General features: G+C 50.9%; 1 protein-coding gene across 3 annotated transcripts; it reads left to right on the top strand.

Moving 5' to 3' along the window:
• Positions 1-106: 106 nt before the first annotated feature.
• Adam8 (ADAM metallopeptidase domain 8) lies at positions 107-17,274 on the top strand. 3 transcript variants are annotated; one of them, XM_050136784.1, is made up of 26 exons: positions 107-2,413; positions 3,360-3,463; positions 4,427-4,503; positions 4,619-4,697; positions 4,774-4,850; positions 5,818-6,001; positions 6,227-6,289; positions 6,371-6,439; positions 6,646-6,812; positions 6,981-7,062; positions 7,323-7,471; positions 7,555-7,732; positions 8,026-8,115; positions 8,224-8,413; positions 8,497-8,572; positions 8,789-8,954; positions 9,372-9,449; positions 9,804-9,897; positions 10,080-10,199; positions 10,376-10,487; positions 11,116-11,275; positions 11,690-11,743; positions 12,019-12,069; positions 15,928-16,002; positions 16,249-16,323; positions 16,744-17,274. In XM_050136784.1, exons 1-26 carry the CDS (start codon positions 2,374-2,376, stop codon positions 16,792-16,794), a joined length of 2,661 nt encoding a protein of 886 aa, XP_049992741.1. In that variant the 5' UTR covers positions 107-2,373; the 3' UTR covers positions 16,795-17,274. The 3 variants fall into 3 exon arrangements, with proteins under 3 accessions (XP_049992741.1, XP_049992743.1, XP_049992742.1); XM_050136786.1 differs by lacking the exon at positions 10,080-10,199; XM_050136785.1 differs by lacking the exon at positions 16,249-16,323.
• The last annotated feature ends 34 nt before the right edge of the window (positions 17,275-17,308 follow it).

The raw sequence follows: 17,308 nt of genomic DNA, 5'->3' as shown, positions 1-17,308 counted from the left end.
CCAGAGGTTTCCTCAAACTTACCTGTGTTTGCCTTCAAAGTCCAGTGTGTGTGTGTGTGTGTGTGTGTGTGTGTGTGTGTGTGTGTGTGTGTAGGGCGGTGCTTTTAGCCTCAGACAGTAAAAGCATCTTTATGCAAGGAGCAATATAATTAGAAAAGACCAGGCAAGGGAGGTGTAGCCTGGGGGTTGGGACTGTTCTCTACATGGTTTGGATCTGCCTTTATGGACGCTAGGGGGCAGCATTATCCCTAACTGAAGGTGTTCTCACTTCACCAGTGTGTGCCCAACTCTTCACCCAGAACCCTTAAGGTGTACTTTCTGAGATGTGTCCTTGGAGACAGACTAAGCTTCAAGCTGGACGCTACTCCTGCCCATCAGGGTCTGGATGCCCTTTATCCATTAGATGCAGGCCTTTCCTTTTGAAAATTATTCAGCAAAGTATCTAACAAGTTGTACTGTGGCCGCCTCATCCTCAGTGGCTTTTTGTTTCAGTCCTGTGTGGACAGTTTTAAACATCTGCCCCAGGTGAGCTTGGGGAATGAGGAAGTGTGTGGAGGAGTGAGAACTGGAGGCAGATCTCTTGATTCTGCAGCTGGTAAGACTGTGGATGACCCAGTCAGGACTGGCTAGCTAAACAGAGGCCCCCTGGAGTGCCTGTGTTTTTGTTTTGTTTCTTCTGGTCTGCAGCATGTGCAGGCTTGCCTGAGTAAACGCACATTGGCCAAGCCAGTGTTGTCAGAATAAATGCCAGACTAAGCAGAGCTTAGTGGTCTGTTTCCAGGAGTCCAGACACCCGTGTCTCTGGTCTTGGATCTGCAGCTCCCAGGTTTGTATGGGACCCAACTACAAACCTTCAGAGCACCTGCTGGGCGAAGATAGCAGTAAGTTGAGTCTGTCTTATGTGGTGGAGTGAGTACCCATCATTTCCAATGTATTTCTGCCAGGGCAGGACAAAATTGGCCCCACCTGGTCCTGGCTTTTGATTTTACCCTGTTCCGTTGCCTTCACTATAGATGGTTGGACTTACAAGACAGTGGTACATACATACTGACAACAGCTTTCGATTGTGCCTACTGTTTGACTAAGGAAAAATTGCTTTGAACCTTCACTGTTACTAAGGTCCTGTGTATGTGGAAGTCAGCCTTGCCCAAGAGCTCTGCCTGCTGCTTTCTGCAGCCTGGTGTCTGTTCTAACCCTAAGCACTGTGGGCTGATACCTCTGGCAGCAGGTTGCTGGTGAGATTCCTAAACCATTGCTACATTTCTGACCAGTGGGGGTAATGGTGTCCTTTGTGCCCCAGCTTAAATTCTTAGGTATAGCCCTCAGGATATGGTCCAAGACTCCAGCCCAGCCCCACTAGTTTCTTCTGGCTGAATTCTCAAGCCCTGTTGATAGTCTGGGTGTCTCTCCCTTTAGGTCTCTTACCCCTGGTTTGGTAGATTTGTGGAGTCTGTAAGGTCTAACCATATATGTCCACAAGGCTGGGTCACAGAAGAAGACATTAGCACAAATAATAAACAGGCTTGACTATATTCCAAATAGTCCTGGGTTCCCACAGTAACAGACCCACCTGGAGAAACTGGGAACTAGGCCATATAGGGGTGCTGAGACCTCTGGTTCTGGGACAGCACTACCTTTGGGACACGAAGGACAGAATTCAGGCATATACATGGAGACTGGTGCATCAGGACCCGAAAGGATCAGTCAGTCAGGTAGACTTTTTGCTTGCTGTCACTTGGTCACCTGGGCCTAGATATCCACCTGCCTGTTCCTACCTGCATTTCCCTTCCCAGTGAGGCCTCAAAAGCATGGTAGAGCTCGGCAGAGATTTTGGAAAATGTCAGCTCCCACAGAGTGGTCCCGGGACCACACTGGCCCTCCCTAAGGCTTTCAGTTGTCCTGGAAGTCAAAGGGTCCCCACCTTCTGACGTTTCAGGCTTACAAGTAACTTCCCCTTCACAAGTCACCTTCCTCCAGTTAGACTCCACCCAATTAGCACTCCCCAGCTCTGGTAGGACTAGAAGGCAAGCTCTTGGTTTCTCCACCAGGACTAGGAGCTTGTAGAGTTAGTCCATGTACCGTCTCCAGCTCCTGTTAATTTGGTCCCCAATTATGGGAGATGCAAAGCTAGCCAGAAGCCACTGGGGAATAGCCTCTAACTCCAGACTGCTCTGGGGGCTGGTTGCTGCCAGCAGGATACTGGTACAGAGGTGTACACATCTCGCCCCGCCCAGCCCCACCCCAGCCCGCCCCATGACTTAGCGATTGGCCAGCCCTGATCTCTGGGAAGGGCTCTCAGAAGTAACCACACTAGTCAGTGCTCAAGACAGAACTTTGTGGAACCTCTAGGGTTAGTGTCTTCAAGATCCCATCATGCTTGGCCTCTGGCTACTCAGCGCCCTGTGGACACCAGGTGAGTGATGATTTGATTTCAAGAAACCCATTCAGGGCTTGGTATTCGACCTAGTAGCCAGTTATAGTCAGGTCACCTTGCCTCCCTAGAGTTGGTCCTTGGGTATGGAGAAAATAGGTAGATACAGAAAAGATCAGAATTTGAATTTTTCAGAAGTGAAGTGTAAGAGAAGTTGGCTCCTGGGACTTTCCCTCCTGAGCAGATTACAGAAAGAGTGACACCGCTAGGTGTGGTGCCCACAGGGCAGCTTCCCTGGCTGCTATAGGAGTCCAGTCAGCAAGGTTCACTCACCTGTGGGACCATGGATGATGGTGAACCCTCTAGCTGGGCAGGGTCAGAAGCTAGAGATGCAATGGTCCCAGCTCCCTAGGAACACAGGGTCCTGACTCCCACTGGAAGACTTGGTTTACTTCTGTCCTGGGAGGCATCTGGCTGGAATGGTCTCTCCTCTTACCTCTTAGTCCTGGAAGTTTGGAGTTAAGAAGCTACACCCTTTGCCCATGCCAAGAGAGGACACTTCTCTGGGATAGGTGGTCTCTAAAACTGGGCCTGCCTATAGAGGGACATCTGTTGTTGGACACAAAATTTTCTGTTGGGAAGAGAAAAACCTGAGGGAGGGTGTGCTTTCTTAATCAATTAGATCTGATCATGTAACTAAAGATGAGATCAGGTCAACTCTAGATGTCTGGCAGGCAGACCAAGGGCCTATGTGTTTTCTCTCTGGATAGGTTTAGATAGGCACTAGGGAAGGATGGGGGCACCGTGCGTGGCGTGCTAGGTTCAGACCGCTGACTCTAGTGCGATGGATCCGGTGGTATTTTAGGCACAAAGCTCTTACCTGGACCAACAGGTCAGATCCCATTGCTGGTACCTAGCCATGTGGTGATTCTCCAGATAAGAGGGGAAGCACTGCCTTGCTGTGCCTTCTGACCCCTTTCTCCTGCAGCCGTAGCTCCTGGACCCCCTTTGCCCAATGTGAAAGAGTATGAGGTGGTATGGCCTCGGCGCCTGACTGCGTCCCGCTCCCGCAGAGACCTGCCCTCCCCCTGGGTGAGTCCATTAGCTCCACTGTACAACCTGTTTCTGTGAAAGGACCAGCAGTCTCTGGGGGCTGCTCTGCACAGCTGCAGTACCTAAACCTGTCTGTGTGTCTGGGCATGACTATGGTCTCTCCCTGTTGTGCTCACCACTTCCTGCCACAACCCTGAATCAGAGTCTTCTCTGATTCAGGCTTCGCTCCTTTGGAGGCCATTGGCTCCACCTGGAGAGGCCTGTCACCCAGGAGAGGTACAGCAGCTTGTGCTGCCCCAGGCCACTCCCCAGTTTCAGTTGGCAGTGGTTCTTTCAGATTAGCCAGCAGCTGCTCACCCTAAAGCTATGTAAACGCGACTAGAACCGCTCCGACTGGGATTTCCTGGGGCTGGGAACCGAGTATAGCCTATAGACCTCCAGGAAGGTTCCTGGGCCTGTCCTTGTTTGGATCTCCAGGAAACATCTCTGCCTGGGCTTTCCTTTTTCCTGGTGTATGCTGTCCCTAGGGCTAGCTGGTTGTGCACATGGTGTATGAGTGAAAGGTCATAGAGTGTAGAACACACACCTGCCCTGAACCTCAGGATGGACACCATAGCCAGCTGTGCAATGGTGCTGCTGAGAGGGTCTGTTTACCTTGCCCACCCCCGTGTTGCCCTGGATTCAGTGGCTCTGGCTAAGGCTCCCTATCATTTCCTACCCTGCTTCCTCTGGGAAGGAATGTCATATCATCATCTTCATCATCATCCTGTGAACAAATGGGGAAATGGCTCAAGGGGCCAGGAAGCTCTATGCTTTTCTTCTTCATCTTGGAGACTTGCTTTGCCTGTCCTTCCCAAATAGCTCAACCTGGCCCCAGCCACCTACTTTCTTGCCTGAAACTAATGAATTGCCAAGGTCTCCTAGGGAGGTCCTTCTGGGGCTCTTTACTATGAGAAACCCTGGCCATAAGCTGAAGGCCATTCACTCTGAATCCCCATCCAGGGCCAGTACCCAGAGAATCTGAGCTATGCTCTTGGGACCAAAGAACACATGTTCACCCTGCACCTTCGGAAGAACAGGTAAGCAGATTCTGGCTCTTGAGTCAGTTCCTGAGTCCAGTGGGAAGTGTAGGCTCTTTATAGGGGCTGCTCAGGGGGAAGGTGAAACTAGGGAGCTTAAGTGGTTCCCTTCCAGGGACCTGCTGGGTTCGAGCTACACAGAGACCTACTCAGCTGCCAATGGCTCCGAGGTGACAGAACAGCTGCCTGGGCAGGTATGTGCCAGGACAGTCTTCCCTGGGCCAATGAGATTGTGGCAGCAGGACCTATGACCCTCTCTCCCTTCTTCAGGACCACTGCCTCTACCAGGGCCATGTGGAAGGGTACCAGGGCTCAGCGGCCAGCCTTAGCACCTGTGCTGGCCTCAGGTATGTACTGCAGACCCAAGCAGGAAGTCCCATTCTACAGAAGGGTAAACTGAGGTAGTGTAAAAAAGGCCTGGGGCTGGACAGATGGCTCAGCAGTTGTGAACACTGACTGCTCTTCCAGAGGACCTGGATTCAATTTCCAGTGCCCTCATAGGAGCTCACCACTGTCTGTAACGCCAAGATCTGACACCTTCACACAGACATATATGCAGGCAAAACACCAGTGCATATAAAATAAAAATAAATAAATCTTAAAAAAAAAAAAAAGGAATAAGCCAGGTGGTGGTGGCGCACGCCCTTAATCCCAGCACTTGGGAGGCAGAGGCAGGCATGAGACTTTGAAAAAACAAAAATGTCTTTGCTGGTCTGTGTTTGGAAGGGTTGGGGCTCTTAGACTCCATTAAGAATTTCCAGCCGGGGGGCTGGAGAGATGGCTCAGTGGTTAAGAGCATTGCCTGCTCTTCCAAAGGTCCTGAGTTCAATTCCCGGCAACCACATGGTGGCTCACAACCATTTGTAATGAGGTCTGGTGCCCTCTTCTGGCCTGCAGACATACACAGAGACAGAATATTGTATACATAATAAATAAATATTAATTTAAAAAAAATTTCCAGCCGGGTGGTGGTGGCGCACACCTTTAATCCCAGCACTCAGGAGGCAGAGGCAGGCAGATCTCTGTGAGTTCGAGACCAACCTGGTCTATAAGAGCTAGTTCCAGGACAGGCTCCAAAACCAGAGAAACCCTGTCTCTCGAAAAACAAAACAAAACAAAACAAAAAAAAAAAAAAAAAAAAAGAGAATTTCCAGCCACGCCAAATCCATGTGCCTTCTTGTCTCCTATGTCCACAAGCCTGGGCATCTCCCACAAGGGTGGGAGGTGGCAGTTCCAAGGCAGTAGGCATGGACTACCTGTAATCCCTGATAGGCAAGCTGACCATACCCTCTGTCCACCTGACTCTCCCTTCAGGGGCTTTTTCCGAGTTGGGTCCACTATCCACTTGATTGAGCCTCTGGATGGTGGTGAAGAGGGGCAGCATGCGATGTACCAGGAGAAGCACCTGCAAGAGAAGGCTGGGACCTGTGGGGTCAGCGACACTAGCCTGGATGACTTAGGGCCTCGGGCCTTAGAAATCTACAGTTCTCAGCCTCGGGTGAGCAGCCCCTGCTGGCCAGTCAAGCCACAGAGCCCATGTTTGGGCCTACGCATGGCTGTCTGTAGTCCTGAAGTAGTCCCCATGGCCAGTGGTTGGACCCGGTTCAACCCTGCTGCTACAGAGAAAGCACTGGAGATGTCTAGACTTTGCCTCCCGGCACAGAGTTGGGCTCTGGGGTAAGTTGGGTCAGGGCCAAGAATGCTGACTAGATTCTTTCCCTAGAACTGGCTGATACCCAGAGAACCCCGATATGTGGAGTTGTATGTGGTCACAGACAGCCAAGAGGTATGGGATGCAGGGGCTGAGAGGGCTGGATGAGCTGGGATGAGGTTGCCAGGTCCCAGCCTAAAGACAGTATGTTTCCAGTTCCGGAGGCTGGGAAGCAGAGAGGCCGTGCGCCAGCGTGTGTTGGAGGTAGTAAACCACGTGGACAAGGTAGGTTGCCCCAGGGATGCTGACACTTGCTTGGGGTGGAAAGGGCAAGCTAGCAGCCGATCAAGAGGGGAACTAGTTCAGGGCTGTATACTGAGCTCAGTACCTGGCCATCACCTAGACTCAGTACCCCTCAGTGGTGAAATGGATGTAATGCCCCTGTCTACCCCAACCCCAGCCTGACCTAGGTGGCATCTCACCCTCTGCAGCTTTATCAGGAGCTCGATTTCCGTGTGGTCCTGGTGGGCCTGGAGATCTGGAGCAGAGACAAGTTCTACATCAGCCCCCATGCCAATGTAACACTGGAGAACTTCTTGAACTGGAGGGAACAGAACTTGCTAGGGCAGTACCCACATGACAACGTGCAACTTATCACGTGAGTGGGCCCGCACACCCATCCACCACAGTGAGACAGAGCCAGGCCCGGGAGATTTGGCTTCTGTACAGCCTGGCCTCGAGGGCAGGACACCAGAGCAGAGCTGTGAAGGGATGAAGAGGGGCCAGGAACCATGTCCAGGATATTACATGTTATGTCTGTTTCTAGAGGGGTTGATTTCATCGGCAACACTGTCGGACTGGCTAAGGTATCTGCCCTGTGTTCCTGGCACTCAGGAGCTGTGAACCAGGTAAATGGAACTCTCACCCAATTTTGCCAAGCTGTCTGGTGGCTGAACAGTCAAGCACAGAACCTGAGTTGTTGGGTAGAAGTGTCAGTCCAGGTCCCTAAGAAACCATGAAGCAGTCACCTACTCCGGGGATGGATTTGGAACCTGTTTTTTGTTAGGATATTAAGCAGAAAGCAGCATCACACCTGTTGACACCTAGGGTGGCAGAGGGCATGTGGGTAGATGGTAGCAAGACAGTACTAATGATCATATCCTCATAGGACAATGCCAGGGACCCCATTGGTGTAGCATCCACCATGGCCCATGAGCTGGGCCACAACTTGGGCATGAACCATGATGAGAGCGTCCCAGGCTGCTACTGCCCTGTACCACGTGAGGCTGGTGGCTGCATCATGACCCAAATATTTGGGTGAGGTCCAGTGGGACATGTTGGGTGGGAAGGAACAGACTGGCATGTGGAACTCCCTGATGGTCATATCCCTTTTCCCTTAGCTCCAACTTCCCAAGGAAATTCAGCAGGTGTAGCCAGGTTGACCTAGAGTCATTCGTGATGAAGCCCCAGACAGGCTGCCTGACCAATGTCCCAGATGTCAACCGGTTCGTGGGAGGCCCTGTGTGTGGAAACCGATTTGTAGAGCATGGAGAGCAGTGTGACTGTGGTACACCTCAGGTCTGTCTCACCCTCTCCCTGCCCCTTGCTGGTCAGCCTCAGCATTAGTGTAGGGGCCTCAACCCCGGTTCCTTTTTGCTTAGGTTAGCGTCTCAGGCCTGACGTTATGTGCCCACACCACGTGTAACCCTTGGGAATCACACGTTACCACATTTCCCTTTGAGCCCCTAATAACTTATTAAGGAATTGGAGAAAAATTGTCTGCAGCCCCTTGGCCAAAGTTCACCAAAAGCTAATTTACCCTGCAGCCGGGTCTGGCTAGGGCATAGCTGTTGAAACCACTGTCCTCCTAGGACTGTAAGAACCCCTGCTGCAATGCCACCTCTTGCCAGCTAGTCAAGGGGGCAGAGTGTGCTTATGGTGCCTGCTGTCATGAGTGCAAGGTAAGTTGGACTCCACCCAGGATCCGCCCCAGTCAAGCCCGGGACAACAGGATACCTATGAAGGCATCATGTGGACCTGTTCCACGGTGAGCTTCTCTGTGGTACCAGGTGAAGCCAGCCGGTGAGCTGTGTCGTCCCATGAAGGACAAATGTGACCTGGAGGAGTTCTGTGATGGCCAGAAGCCAACATGCCCTGAAGATGCTTTCCAACAGAATGGCACACCCTGCCCGGGGGGCTACTGCTTTGATGGGAGCTGCCCCACACTGACACAACAGTGCCAGGATCTATGGGGGCCAGGTGAGGCAGGCATGAGCATAGGATGGGGGCAAGCTTGTGGAGTGTCTGTGACCTACACCAGGCTAACTTCTCCTGCCCCCCAGGTGCCCGGGCTGCATCAGACTCCTGCTTTACCTTTAGCATCACTCGGGGCTGCAGGGTCACTATGTACCCTGGCAAGTAAGTAACAGCTGGGGACTGGGGGTGGCGTGTCTTCACTGACAATTCCCCACAGAGGAGGACTGCTCTGTGAGACAGGTGGCTCTCCTGGAGTCTGCCCCGCTTCAAGTCATCAAACTTTGAGGAAGGAGAGGCCTGGGGCCATCTCCTGCAGCTCCCAGGCCTCTGAGCACGTGCCCATGACACCTGTGACCACAGCCTGCCCTCTGTCTGCAGAATGAACCGGTGTGGGGTGCTGTACTGTGAGGGAGGCCAGAAGCCCCTTGAACGTTCCTCCTGCAGTTTCTCCACCCACCATGGAATCTGCCACGCTCTTGGCACAGAGAGCAACTCTGACACCTATGAGCTGGTACTCCAGGGCACCAAGTGCGAGGAGGGGAAGGTGAGCTGAGAAGCGCTTGAAAGCTATCCCAGGCTGCTGAAGACCAAATGTGCCCCTATGAGGCTCTAATGATGTCCTGTACAGACAGTGTTGACTGGTGGGGGCATGTGCGTGGAACCTCTTATCCCCTAGTCAAACCTGACAAGGTAACTGGACAAGCAGAGGCACCTGTCTGGAGACCACCACAGCCAAGGTGTCCCCAGGGTCAGCCAGTCCAGTACCATTCTCATGGCTGAGCCCCTATCCCATGTGTGCGTGTGCGCGTGCGCACACACACACACACACACACAAGTATAAGGGCCTAGTTATCCTAGAGTGTGAACACACCAGCTGTCCTGGACTGACCTTTGGGTTTGAAGATAGTGGGGTGGGGGTGGGGTCTAGGCCAACTACCCAGGAGCCCCTTCCACCTTCCAGGTTTGCATGGGTGGACGCTGCCAGGACCTCCATGTATATAGATCTGAGAATTGCTCTGCTAAGTGCAACAACCATGGGGTACGTGTGGCCCAGGACCTCGGGGCATGGTATACCCACTGACTGGTGCCCTCAAGCTACCACCACTTACTTGTCATATGAAGCTTGTGACAGAGATAGCTGTGGGCATAGCAGTGTGGGCTCAGACTAGCCTATATCCTTCTAATGGAGGCATCAACAAGTCCTCTCTGAGGCTAAGGTAGGACAGGTGCCCTCCACTGAACTCGTGGCCAGTGACCAGTGTGGTCACTAGGGATACTCCTTGTAATCGTAAGATTGACATATGTGGGTGGATGGAGGAGAATCCTATGTGTGCCACGATCTGCTCTGCTGCCCTGTGGGATACCCGTCCTTGAGGCCCAGCTTTCCCTCCAGGTATGCAACCATAAGAGAGAGTGTCACTGCCATGCGGGCTGGGCCCCGCCCCACTGTGCACAGCTGCTGGCAGATGTACCAGCTGGGCGAGCAGGTAAGGTCCTGAGAACCACAAGAGCTGGTTTTTGCGGGTTGCCGGTCTTGAGGGTGATTAGGAGGGATCCCATATCTCTGCATCTCAAAGGTGACTATGTCCTGCTCAAAACAAGGCCAGATAGCCTTGGCCCAGGCATCCAGGGCCACTCCCTACAACCCCCATAGTGTCTTCCTCCCCAGTGGTCACTGCGGCTGTCCACAGCACCGCAGCCTCGGGAGCCTGGCTAGGCCTCAACGGTGGCACTGTGGGGCTGGCACTCACCACGTCTAACCCATTGCCGGAGCGCCTGAAGAGCTGGTGTAATGTACCGGGCCCTCTGCTGGAGTCCTCAGGCACTTGACCACATGTGGGGTGTGGGACCTAGGACATGGTCAAAAGGGACTGATCCTTGGGCCAGTATCTCCCAAGGGCCCTCCCCAGCTCTTGATCCAACTGGTCCCAGTCCTGGATGATCATGTGGCCATGTGTCACGCAGCATCTGGGAGCCTTCCAGTTGGTGTGGTGGTGGTGGCTTTGGTGATCCTCGTGGCGGTCATCCTGGCAGGTGTCATCTTCTACCGAAAGGTCCAGAGCCAAGTCCAGAGGAGGTGAGGACATGGAAGTTGTGACATATCTACATATGAGACATATACTTCCTGTTCTCGGCACTTGGGAAGTGGCTTTGCGGCTACTTAAGAAAAAAAGAAAAAACATTGCTTCTGTCAGCAGGCCCGGGCAGGGCATTCAAGGGGCCTTGGGGTTCTCTGGGTGCTGGGAAGGCTTGGTGGGAAGCTCAGGAGACTCCCAGAATCTCTTCTGTTGCTTCTTCTCCTCCTCTTCCTCCTCTTCTTTCTTTCTCCTCCTCTTCCTCCTCCTCCTTCGAGGCTTTAAAGGGACAGTGTGGGCAACAGATAGGGATACGGTAAGTCCAGAGTTGAGATGACCTTCCCACCCCTAGCCATGGCCACATATGCCCCACTAGGTTCCTACCATGCCCTGCACCAAGACCTTGACCCCCAAACTGACTGCCAAAGCACGGCTTTTCCAAGATCCTCCAAACACCTTAGCACAGCTGTCAAGAGACTTGCTCCTTGCCTCCTGGGCTCACCGTGTGCCTATGACTACAGCTTGCAGCCTGTGTAGGGTGTACCAGGGTAGAGATGCCAGCCTCAGTAGGAATCCTGGATTCTTTGCCTAGAAATGACCACACCATTGTTTGTCTCTTTTTCTCCCCAGGAGTGTGGCACCCAAGCCCACCACAGGGCTCTCCAACCCCCTATTCTTCATGAGGGACAGCAGCCTGCCAGATAAGAGAAGGCCTCCAGGCACCCCAGAGGTGGTTTGTACCAACCAGCCCCCGAGACCTACAGTGACACCAAAGAGGCCACCCCCTGCAGTAAGTACTGTCCTCTGGGGGTGGAGGTGCTACTGCTCATGGGGTTGAACAGAGGGGAACTCAGGTTGCAGCCCAGTAGGGATAGTGAAACTTTTTTGTATAAATTAACTCATGAGTCTTGAGAAGTATCTCAGTCACCCCAAGGGAAGGAGAGGGACTAGATCAAGATGTGTCCCCTGAGGATCTATATTTGGAGTCTGGACTTGTGGGTTTGAGGGTTCTCAGACCTGAACTGTGAGAGGAAAATGGGATAGGCCACGCATCTCACCCAGGGTGAGCAGGAAAGAGGGGGTGGAGGGAGTACCATTTGGGAAGTGTAAGAGTCTTGGGTCCTTAAAGCAGGGGACCTGGTGGGCATGGGTTGGGGGCAAGCACTGCTTCTTGGGCCCAGGCTCACATTTCTGTTCCCTGAAGCCTCCAGCTCCTGTGTCCAGTCCACCACTTCCAGTTCCAGTTTATACTCAGCAGGTAACAAATCTAATAAGCCTTGGGAAACAGCCATGTGTGTTCTGAGGACATGGAAACCTCCTGGAGGTGGCATCTAGTGGCTGACTCTGTGGGCCTGGGGCCTTAGGAAACAGCTGCTGTACTGGCAAAGTAAATTAGCCTTGCCTAGCTGGGATAGTAAATTGAACCTAAGGGTGGATTCAGGGAGCCTGGGAGGGAGGGGTACTACTGCTCTATCCCCCAACCCTGAACTGCTCTGCTCCCTGGATCCTGATTCTGTCTCTTTCTTCCAACAGCTTAGACCTGTTCCACCTACCAAGCCCCTCCCAAAGCTGAAACCCAAGCAGGTAAAGAGACAGCCTTAACTCTGAGGAGACCCTCCCCTCCTTCAGGCCTGTGGCCCTTTGCTCCAGAGACAAATAATCCTACACTTTTCCTTGGGAGGAAGCTATAGAGATTTGGAAGGTCTCAAAATGCCACTTCCTAAAGCTTTGAAAGTAGAGATTCATTCCAGTTCATTCTTCCCTGCGGTGTTGGAGTCATTCCCAGCAGGGCTCTTCACCTCTAGATGAACGGGAACCCCTTTGCTTAGACCTAAAAGGGGCAGCCTGTTTAGAGTCACTGTGGGTCTCGGGTCTCCGAGGCCACTTGGTAGAAACCACCTCTGCAGGGCCTGGAGGCCTGCTCTTACCGGGCAGGCTGCTGAACCCATGTAGAATGGGGTTTGGAGAGTCTTTTAGTGGGCTTGGGTATCACACTCAGGGAGAAAAAGAGACAGTGGTGAAGTCACTTCCAGGCAGAAAATCCAGGACTCCTGGGCATGCCCCCCCCCAACTTCTCCTACTTCTGAGAATCCATGGGACTCTGCTCTAGCCCCAGCCCTAGGTAGCTACTCTGGGGTCATGGCTGGACCGGTAGAGAACCTGTGTGTAGGTGCATAGGCTTGCCTGTCCCAGGGAGCAAATGCAAGGTAGCAGCAGGACAGACACCCAGTTGCCCCTGACTCTGACACAGGCCTTAACTGCACAAGTCAGCTGCCCTCCTGACCTGTGGGACCTGAAGGGTGACTATTTGTTCTTTGCTCTGCCCGAGACCTTGTTAAGGGTCTTAGCTGCTCTTCTGGGCACTTGTGGCTCTCAAGCGGCTTTCAGTCTACACTGCTCATCTGGAAAGTGCTAGTTGACAGTTTTCTGAGTGTCCTTTCGTTTGTCTACTTCTTATCTTCTTATTGTAAGTGAATGTGGGTTGATACAGGAAGAGCATGGAAAGTAACCAAGACAGGATAGGGCTCTGAATGCCAGTGAGTTCTTTGCTGGGAACTGTCTTTGTGCGAAATGAACTGATGTCTAGGGAAACGAATGAATGCTTGGGAGATCATCTCGAGACTTTTTTTTTCTTTCAAAAAATTTTATTTATTATGTATGCAGTGTTCTGCCTGCACGTCGGTAGAGGCATCTAGATCTCATTATAGATGGCTGTGAGCTACCATGTGGTTGTTGGGAATTGAGCTCAGGACCTCTGGGAAAAGAGCAGTCAATGCTTTTAACCTGAGCCATCTCTCTAGCCCAGCCACCTGATTCTACTAACATCCAATAAACAGCATACTCCAGACACATAAGCCTTTAATTTATTTGTCCTCTGGGAAATTGTCGGCATATCATAGCAGATGAGTCACTGCAGATCTACTCCTTTGGCTTTTTGCCAGCACCAACATTGGCCTTCGCAGTCCCCCTGACCTTCTTCATTCTGTTTTTGCGTTCCTTTTACTGTTTCCAAGAGGTTTTTTCTTTTTTTTTTTAAGATTTATTTATTCATTATGTATTCAGTGTTCTACCTGCATGTATGCCTGCAGCCCAGAAGAGGACATAAGCTCTCATTATAGATGGTTATGTGCCACCATTGGTTGCTGGGAATTGAACTCAGGACCAGTGCTCTTAACCTCTGAACCATCTCTCCAGTCCCCATCTGGAGACTCTTAAAATTCCACATCTCTGGAAAGTTTGACACTTAGCCGTTAACAACTGTCACTATGTCTTGCTATAGCAATTTCATGTTTTCTTCCTTTATTTATTTATCTATTATTGTGTGTATGATGTACGTGGGCATGTATGCACATATGGAGGTCAACTTTACTTGGTTCTGGGACTCAAGCTCAGGTCGTTAGGCTCGTGCTGCAAGCACCTTTACTGTGTGATCAGTCTCAGTGGCCCTTGCTGCTGCTGCTGCTGCTACTGCTGTTTATTATTATTAATTATCATTATCATTATTATTGTGTGTGGTATGCTGTGATGTGTGCATGCAAGCCATAGCATGCAAGCAGGATCAGAGGACAACTTTGTAGAACTAGTTCATTCCTTCCACTCTTACGTATGCTGCAGAGCTTGAACTCAGATTGCCATGCTTGCATAAGTGTCTTTACCCAGTGAGCCATCTCACAAGCCCCTGGTTTTTGTTTGTTTAGTTTTGTTTTTTTAAATTTAGTCTCACTTTAGCCCAGGTTGATATGGAACTCACTGTGTATCCCAGGCTGGCCCTTAAACTCACGGTGATCCTCCTGCTTCAGCCTCTTGAGTGTTGGTATTATAGGTGTGATTTTCTGTTTTTCTTTTTCCATTTCTGGAGGGAAGAGGGAAATTATTTATTTACTTTTTAATCAGGGCCTCGCTATGTAGCCTTGGCTGGCCTGAAGCTCTCTGTGCAGACCAGGCTGGCCTCAAACTCATAGAGATCCTCCTGCCTCGGCCTCTTGAGTGCTGGGATTAAAAATATACATCACTGTGCCTAGCCAATACTAATTTTAGATTTACATAAGAGCTGAAAAAGTCTAGCCAGGTGGTGGTGGTGGCACATACCTTTGTAGATAGATGCTGCACGTTCATTTTGTGGCTGTCCAGACCAAATAATCACACAGAAACTATATTAATTACAACACTGTTTTTTTTATTTATTTATTATGTATACAATATTCTGTCTGTGTGTATGCCTACAGGCCAGAAGAGAGCACCAGACCTCATTACAGATGGTTGTAAGCCACCATGTGGTTGCTGGGAATTGAACTCAGGACCTTTGGAAGAGCGGGCAATGCTCTTAACCACTGAGCCATCTCTCCAGCCCCCAATTACAACACTGTTTGACCAATAGATCAGACGTATTCTTAGCTAGTTCTTGCATCTTAAATTAACCTATTTCTAGCCGGGCGGTGGTAGCGCATGCCTTTAATCCCAGCACTTGGGAGGCAGAGGCAGGAGGATCTCTGTGAGTTCGAGACCAGCCTGGTCTACAAGAGCTAGTTCCAGGACAGGCTCCAAAACTACAGAGAAACCCCGTCTCGAAAAAAAAATTAACCTATTTCTATTATTTTATATTTTACTATAAGGCTTGTGGATTGTTACCTCTCGCTTCTTGGGACTACATGATGTCTGCCTCCTTTGGCAGCTACATGGTGTCTCTTTGACTCTGCCTACTCTCTCTCTCTCTCTCTCTGTTCAGATTTCCTGCTTGACTTTACTCTGCTAAGCCACTGTCCAAAACAGCTTCTTTATTAACACCAATGATAATAAGACATATTCACAGCATACAGAGGGGAATCCCATATCACACTTTTAATAGCAGCAGTCTGGAAGCAGAGACAGGTGGATCTCTGAGTTCGAGGCCAACCTTGTCTACAGAGTGAGTCCAGGACAGCCAGGACTACACAGAGAAACCCTATCTTGAAAAACCAAACAAAACAAAATTTAAAAAATATCAAAACAACAATGAAAGAAAGAAAGAGAAGAAGGAGGAAGGAAGGAAGGAAGGAAGGAAGGAAGGAAGGAAGGAAGGAAGGAAGAGAAAAGAAAACCCTAGAAGCAATCCTAAAGGCAAAATGGGGGCAGTGCAAAGGGATTTCTGAGCAAGGATTAAGAGAAACTGGATGAGGAAGAAGACCAAAATGTGCCTCGCCCAGTAGGAAAGCTCAGCAAAGCCTTCCAGATATACTAAAACCAAGCAATGTCAGGTTACCATCCTCTCTAGGAATGTGGAAATGCAAAGAAATGTGTTTTAGAAGTTAATTCTTTCCTTTCGAGCTTCTGGTAACATCGTGGAGTACTGTCCAGGCTGCAAGATGGGTTAGGACAGCTAGCCAAGAAGAGGAGCTCTGCCAGGTTCAGGTTTAATCCTCTGAGTGGTATGGCCCTCCACCAGCTGTGTCTGCTTCCTCCCAGGTCAAGCCAAATGTTGTACCTCCAACACCACCAGTCAAGCCTGGGACTGGAGGGATCACGCCTGAAGTGACTCAGGTGAGCCCCGGCAGGGACTCTACCTTGCCGGAACCATCCTGCCGGCTATGGCACTGCTCTGGAGGCTGAGGTGGGTTTTTTTTTGGGGGGGTGGGGGTGGTATTATTAACTGGTTTCCTACAGAGCTGTGTGAAGACAGAGGCCTCAGGGCTGGAGATGAGCAGGGCAGCCTTGGGAGGATAAAGCTGGGCCATACTTGGCCTTCATGGGAGATGCCCTCCATCAGCTGTGTCTGCTTCCTCCCAGGTCAAGCCAAACGTTCCACCTCCCACACCACCAGTCAAGCCTGGGACTGGAGGGACCACGCCTGGGGTGACTCAGGTGAGCCCCCGTAGGGAGGGAGTCCAGCTTACCAGCAATATCCTGCTGACTATGGCACTGCTCTGGAGGCTGGGGTGGGGTATTTTGGGGGGGTTTATTAACTGGTAAGTTTTGTTGACATCTGAAAGGCAAATGGGAAAAAATCCTCAGTAATAGGCTGATTCTGCTTTATAATCTGTCAAAACATTTCGGAGCTTGCTGCTATCAGGGGCTATCAATTTTTCCTTTTCCTATAGCAATGGGAAGTCTACACCATATATGAAGTATTAGTGTAGTCATCTTGTGTGGACGGGGTCATTAATTCTGCCGTTAGGAGAAGTGAGAATTTAAATTTAAAGAATTATAAATGGGAATTACTTAGCTGTACCACTTATAGCAAACCAAATGCTCATAACATCAATTTCCCTTTTTTCCTGGCAGAGCGCTGCTGGTCCAAAAGTTGCTCTGACGGTCCCTGTCCAGAAGAGGTGACCAGCTAGGGCACCCCAGGGCCACTGCAGGCTTGTGGAAGTTCGGAGATACCAGTGCTCCTATGAACATGCTCCTTCAGCAACAGCCCCCACTCGGGCTGGACCTGCAGTCCAGCTGTTCCTACCTCAGGAATAATCTACGTGGCTCTTGCTGTCCAGCTGCCCACTCACGGGCCTTGTCTGCAGTTGCTAGGCTGGGGTGACGTTACCTGCAGTGAGCCAGGGTGCCAGGAGCCCCCCTCCCAGCAAAATCCGCCCTCACCTAGTGACCCCTCCCCAAGGCCGGGGCAGATTTGTACAGTTCCTGTATCTCCTACATCCCAGTCACGTAGGAGACGTAGGGAGGAAAAGCCTACGTTGTGGGGGAGGGGATGTATGGGACAGGAATCGCCTTCATTTCCGGGATTGGGACAGAATGATTGTCTAACTTACTGCTAAACACTAGACATTAATAAAGATTTTATTTTATCAGTAGATTACAGATCATGTTCTAAAAAGTAGATTGTTTTTATTAC

This window comes from Alexandromys fortis, unplaced genomic scaffold, assembly GCF_014885135.2.
Source record: "Alexandromys fortis isolate MF-2015 unplaced genomic scaffold, M_Fortis_MF-2015_v1.1 scaffold_3, whole genome shotgun sequence".
NCBI lineage: Eukaryota > Metazoa > Chordata > Mammalia > Rodentia > Cricetidae > Alexandromys > Alexandromys fortis.
Note: the sequence above shows the minus strand (reverse complement) of the source record. Positions and strands in the feature narration are given on the sequence as shown.

Excerpts from the sequence above, each read along its gene's own strand:
- Adam8 (XM_050136784.1), top strand. The coding sequence starts at position 2,374 with ATGCTTGGCCTCTGGCTACTCAGCGCCCTGTGGACACCAG. Across the intron at positions 7,063-7,322 it reads ACTCAGGAGCTGTGAACCAG|GACAATGCCAGGGACCCCAT; the intron begins GTAAATGGAACT and ends ATATCCTCATAG. Across the intron at positions 9,450-9,803 it reads CTAAGTGCAACAACCATGGG|GTATGCAACCATAAGAGAGA; the intron begins GTACGTGTGGCC and ends CTTTCCCTCCAG.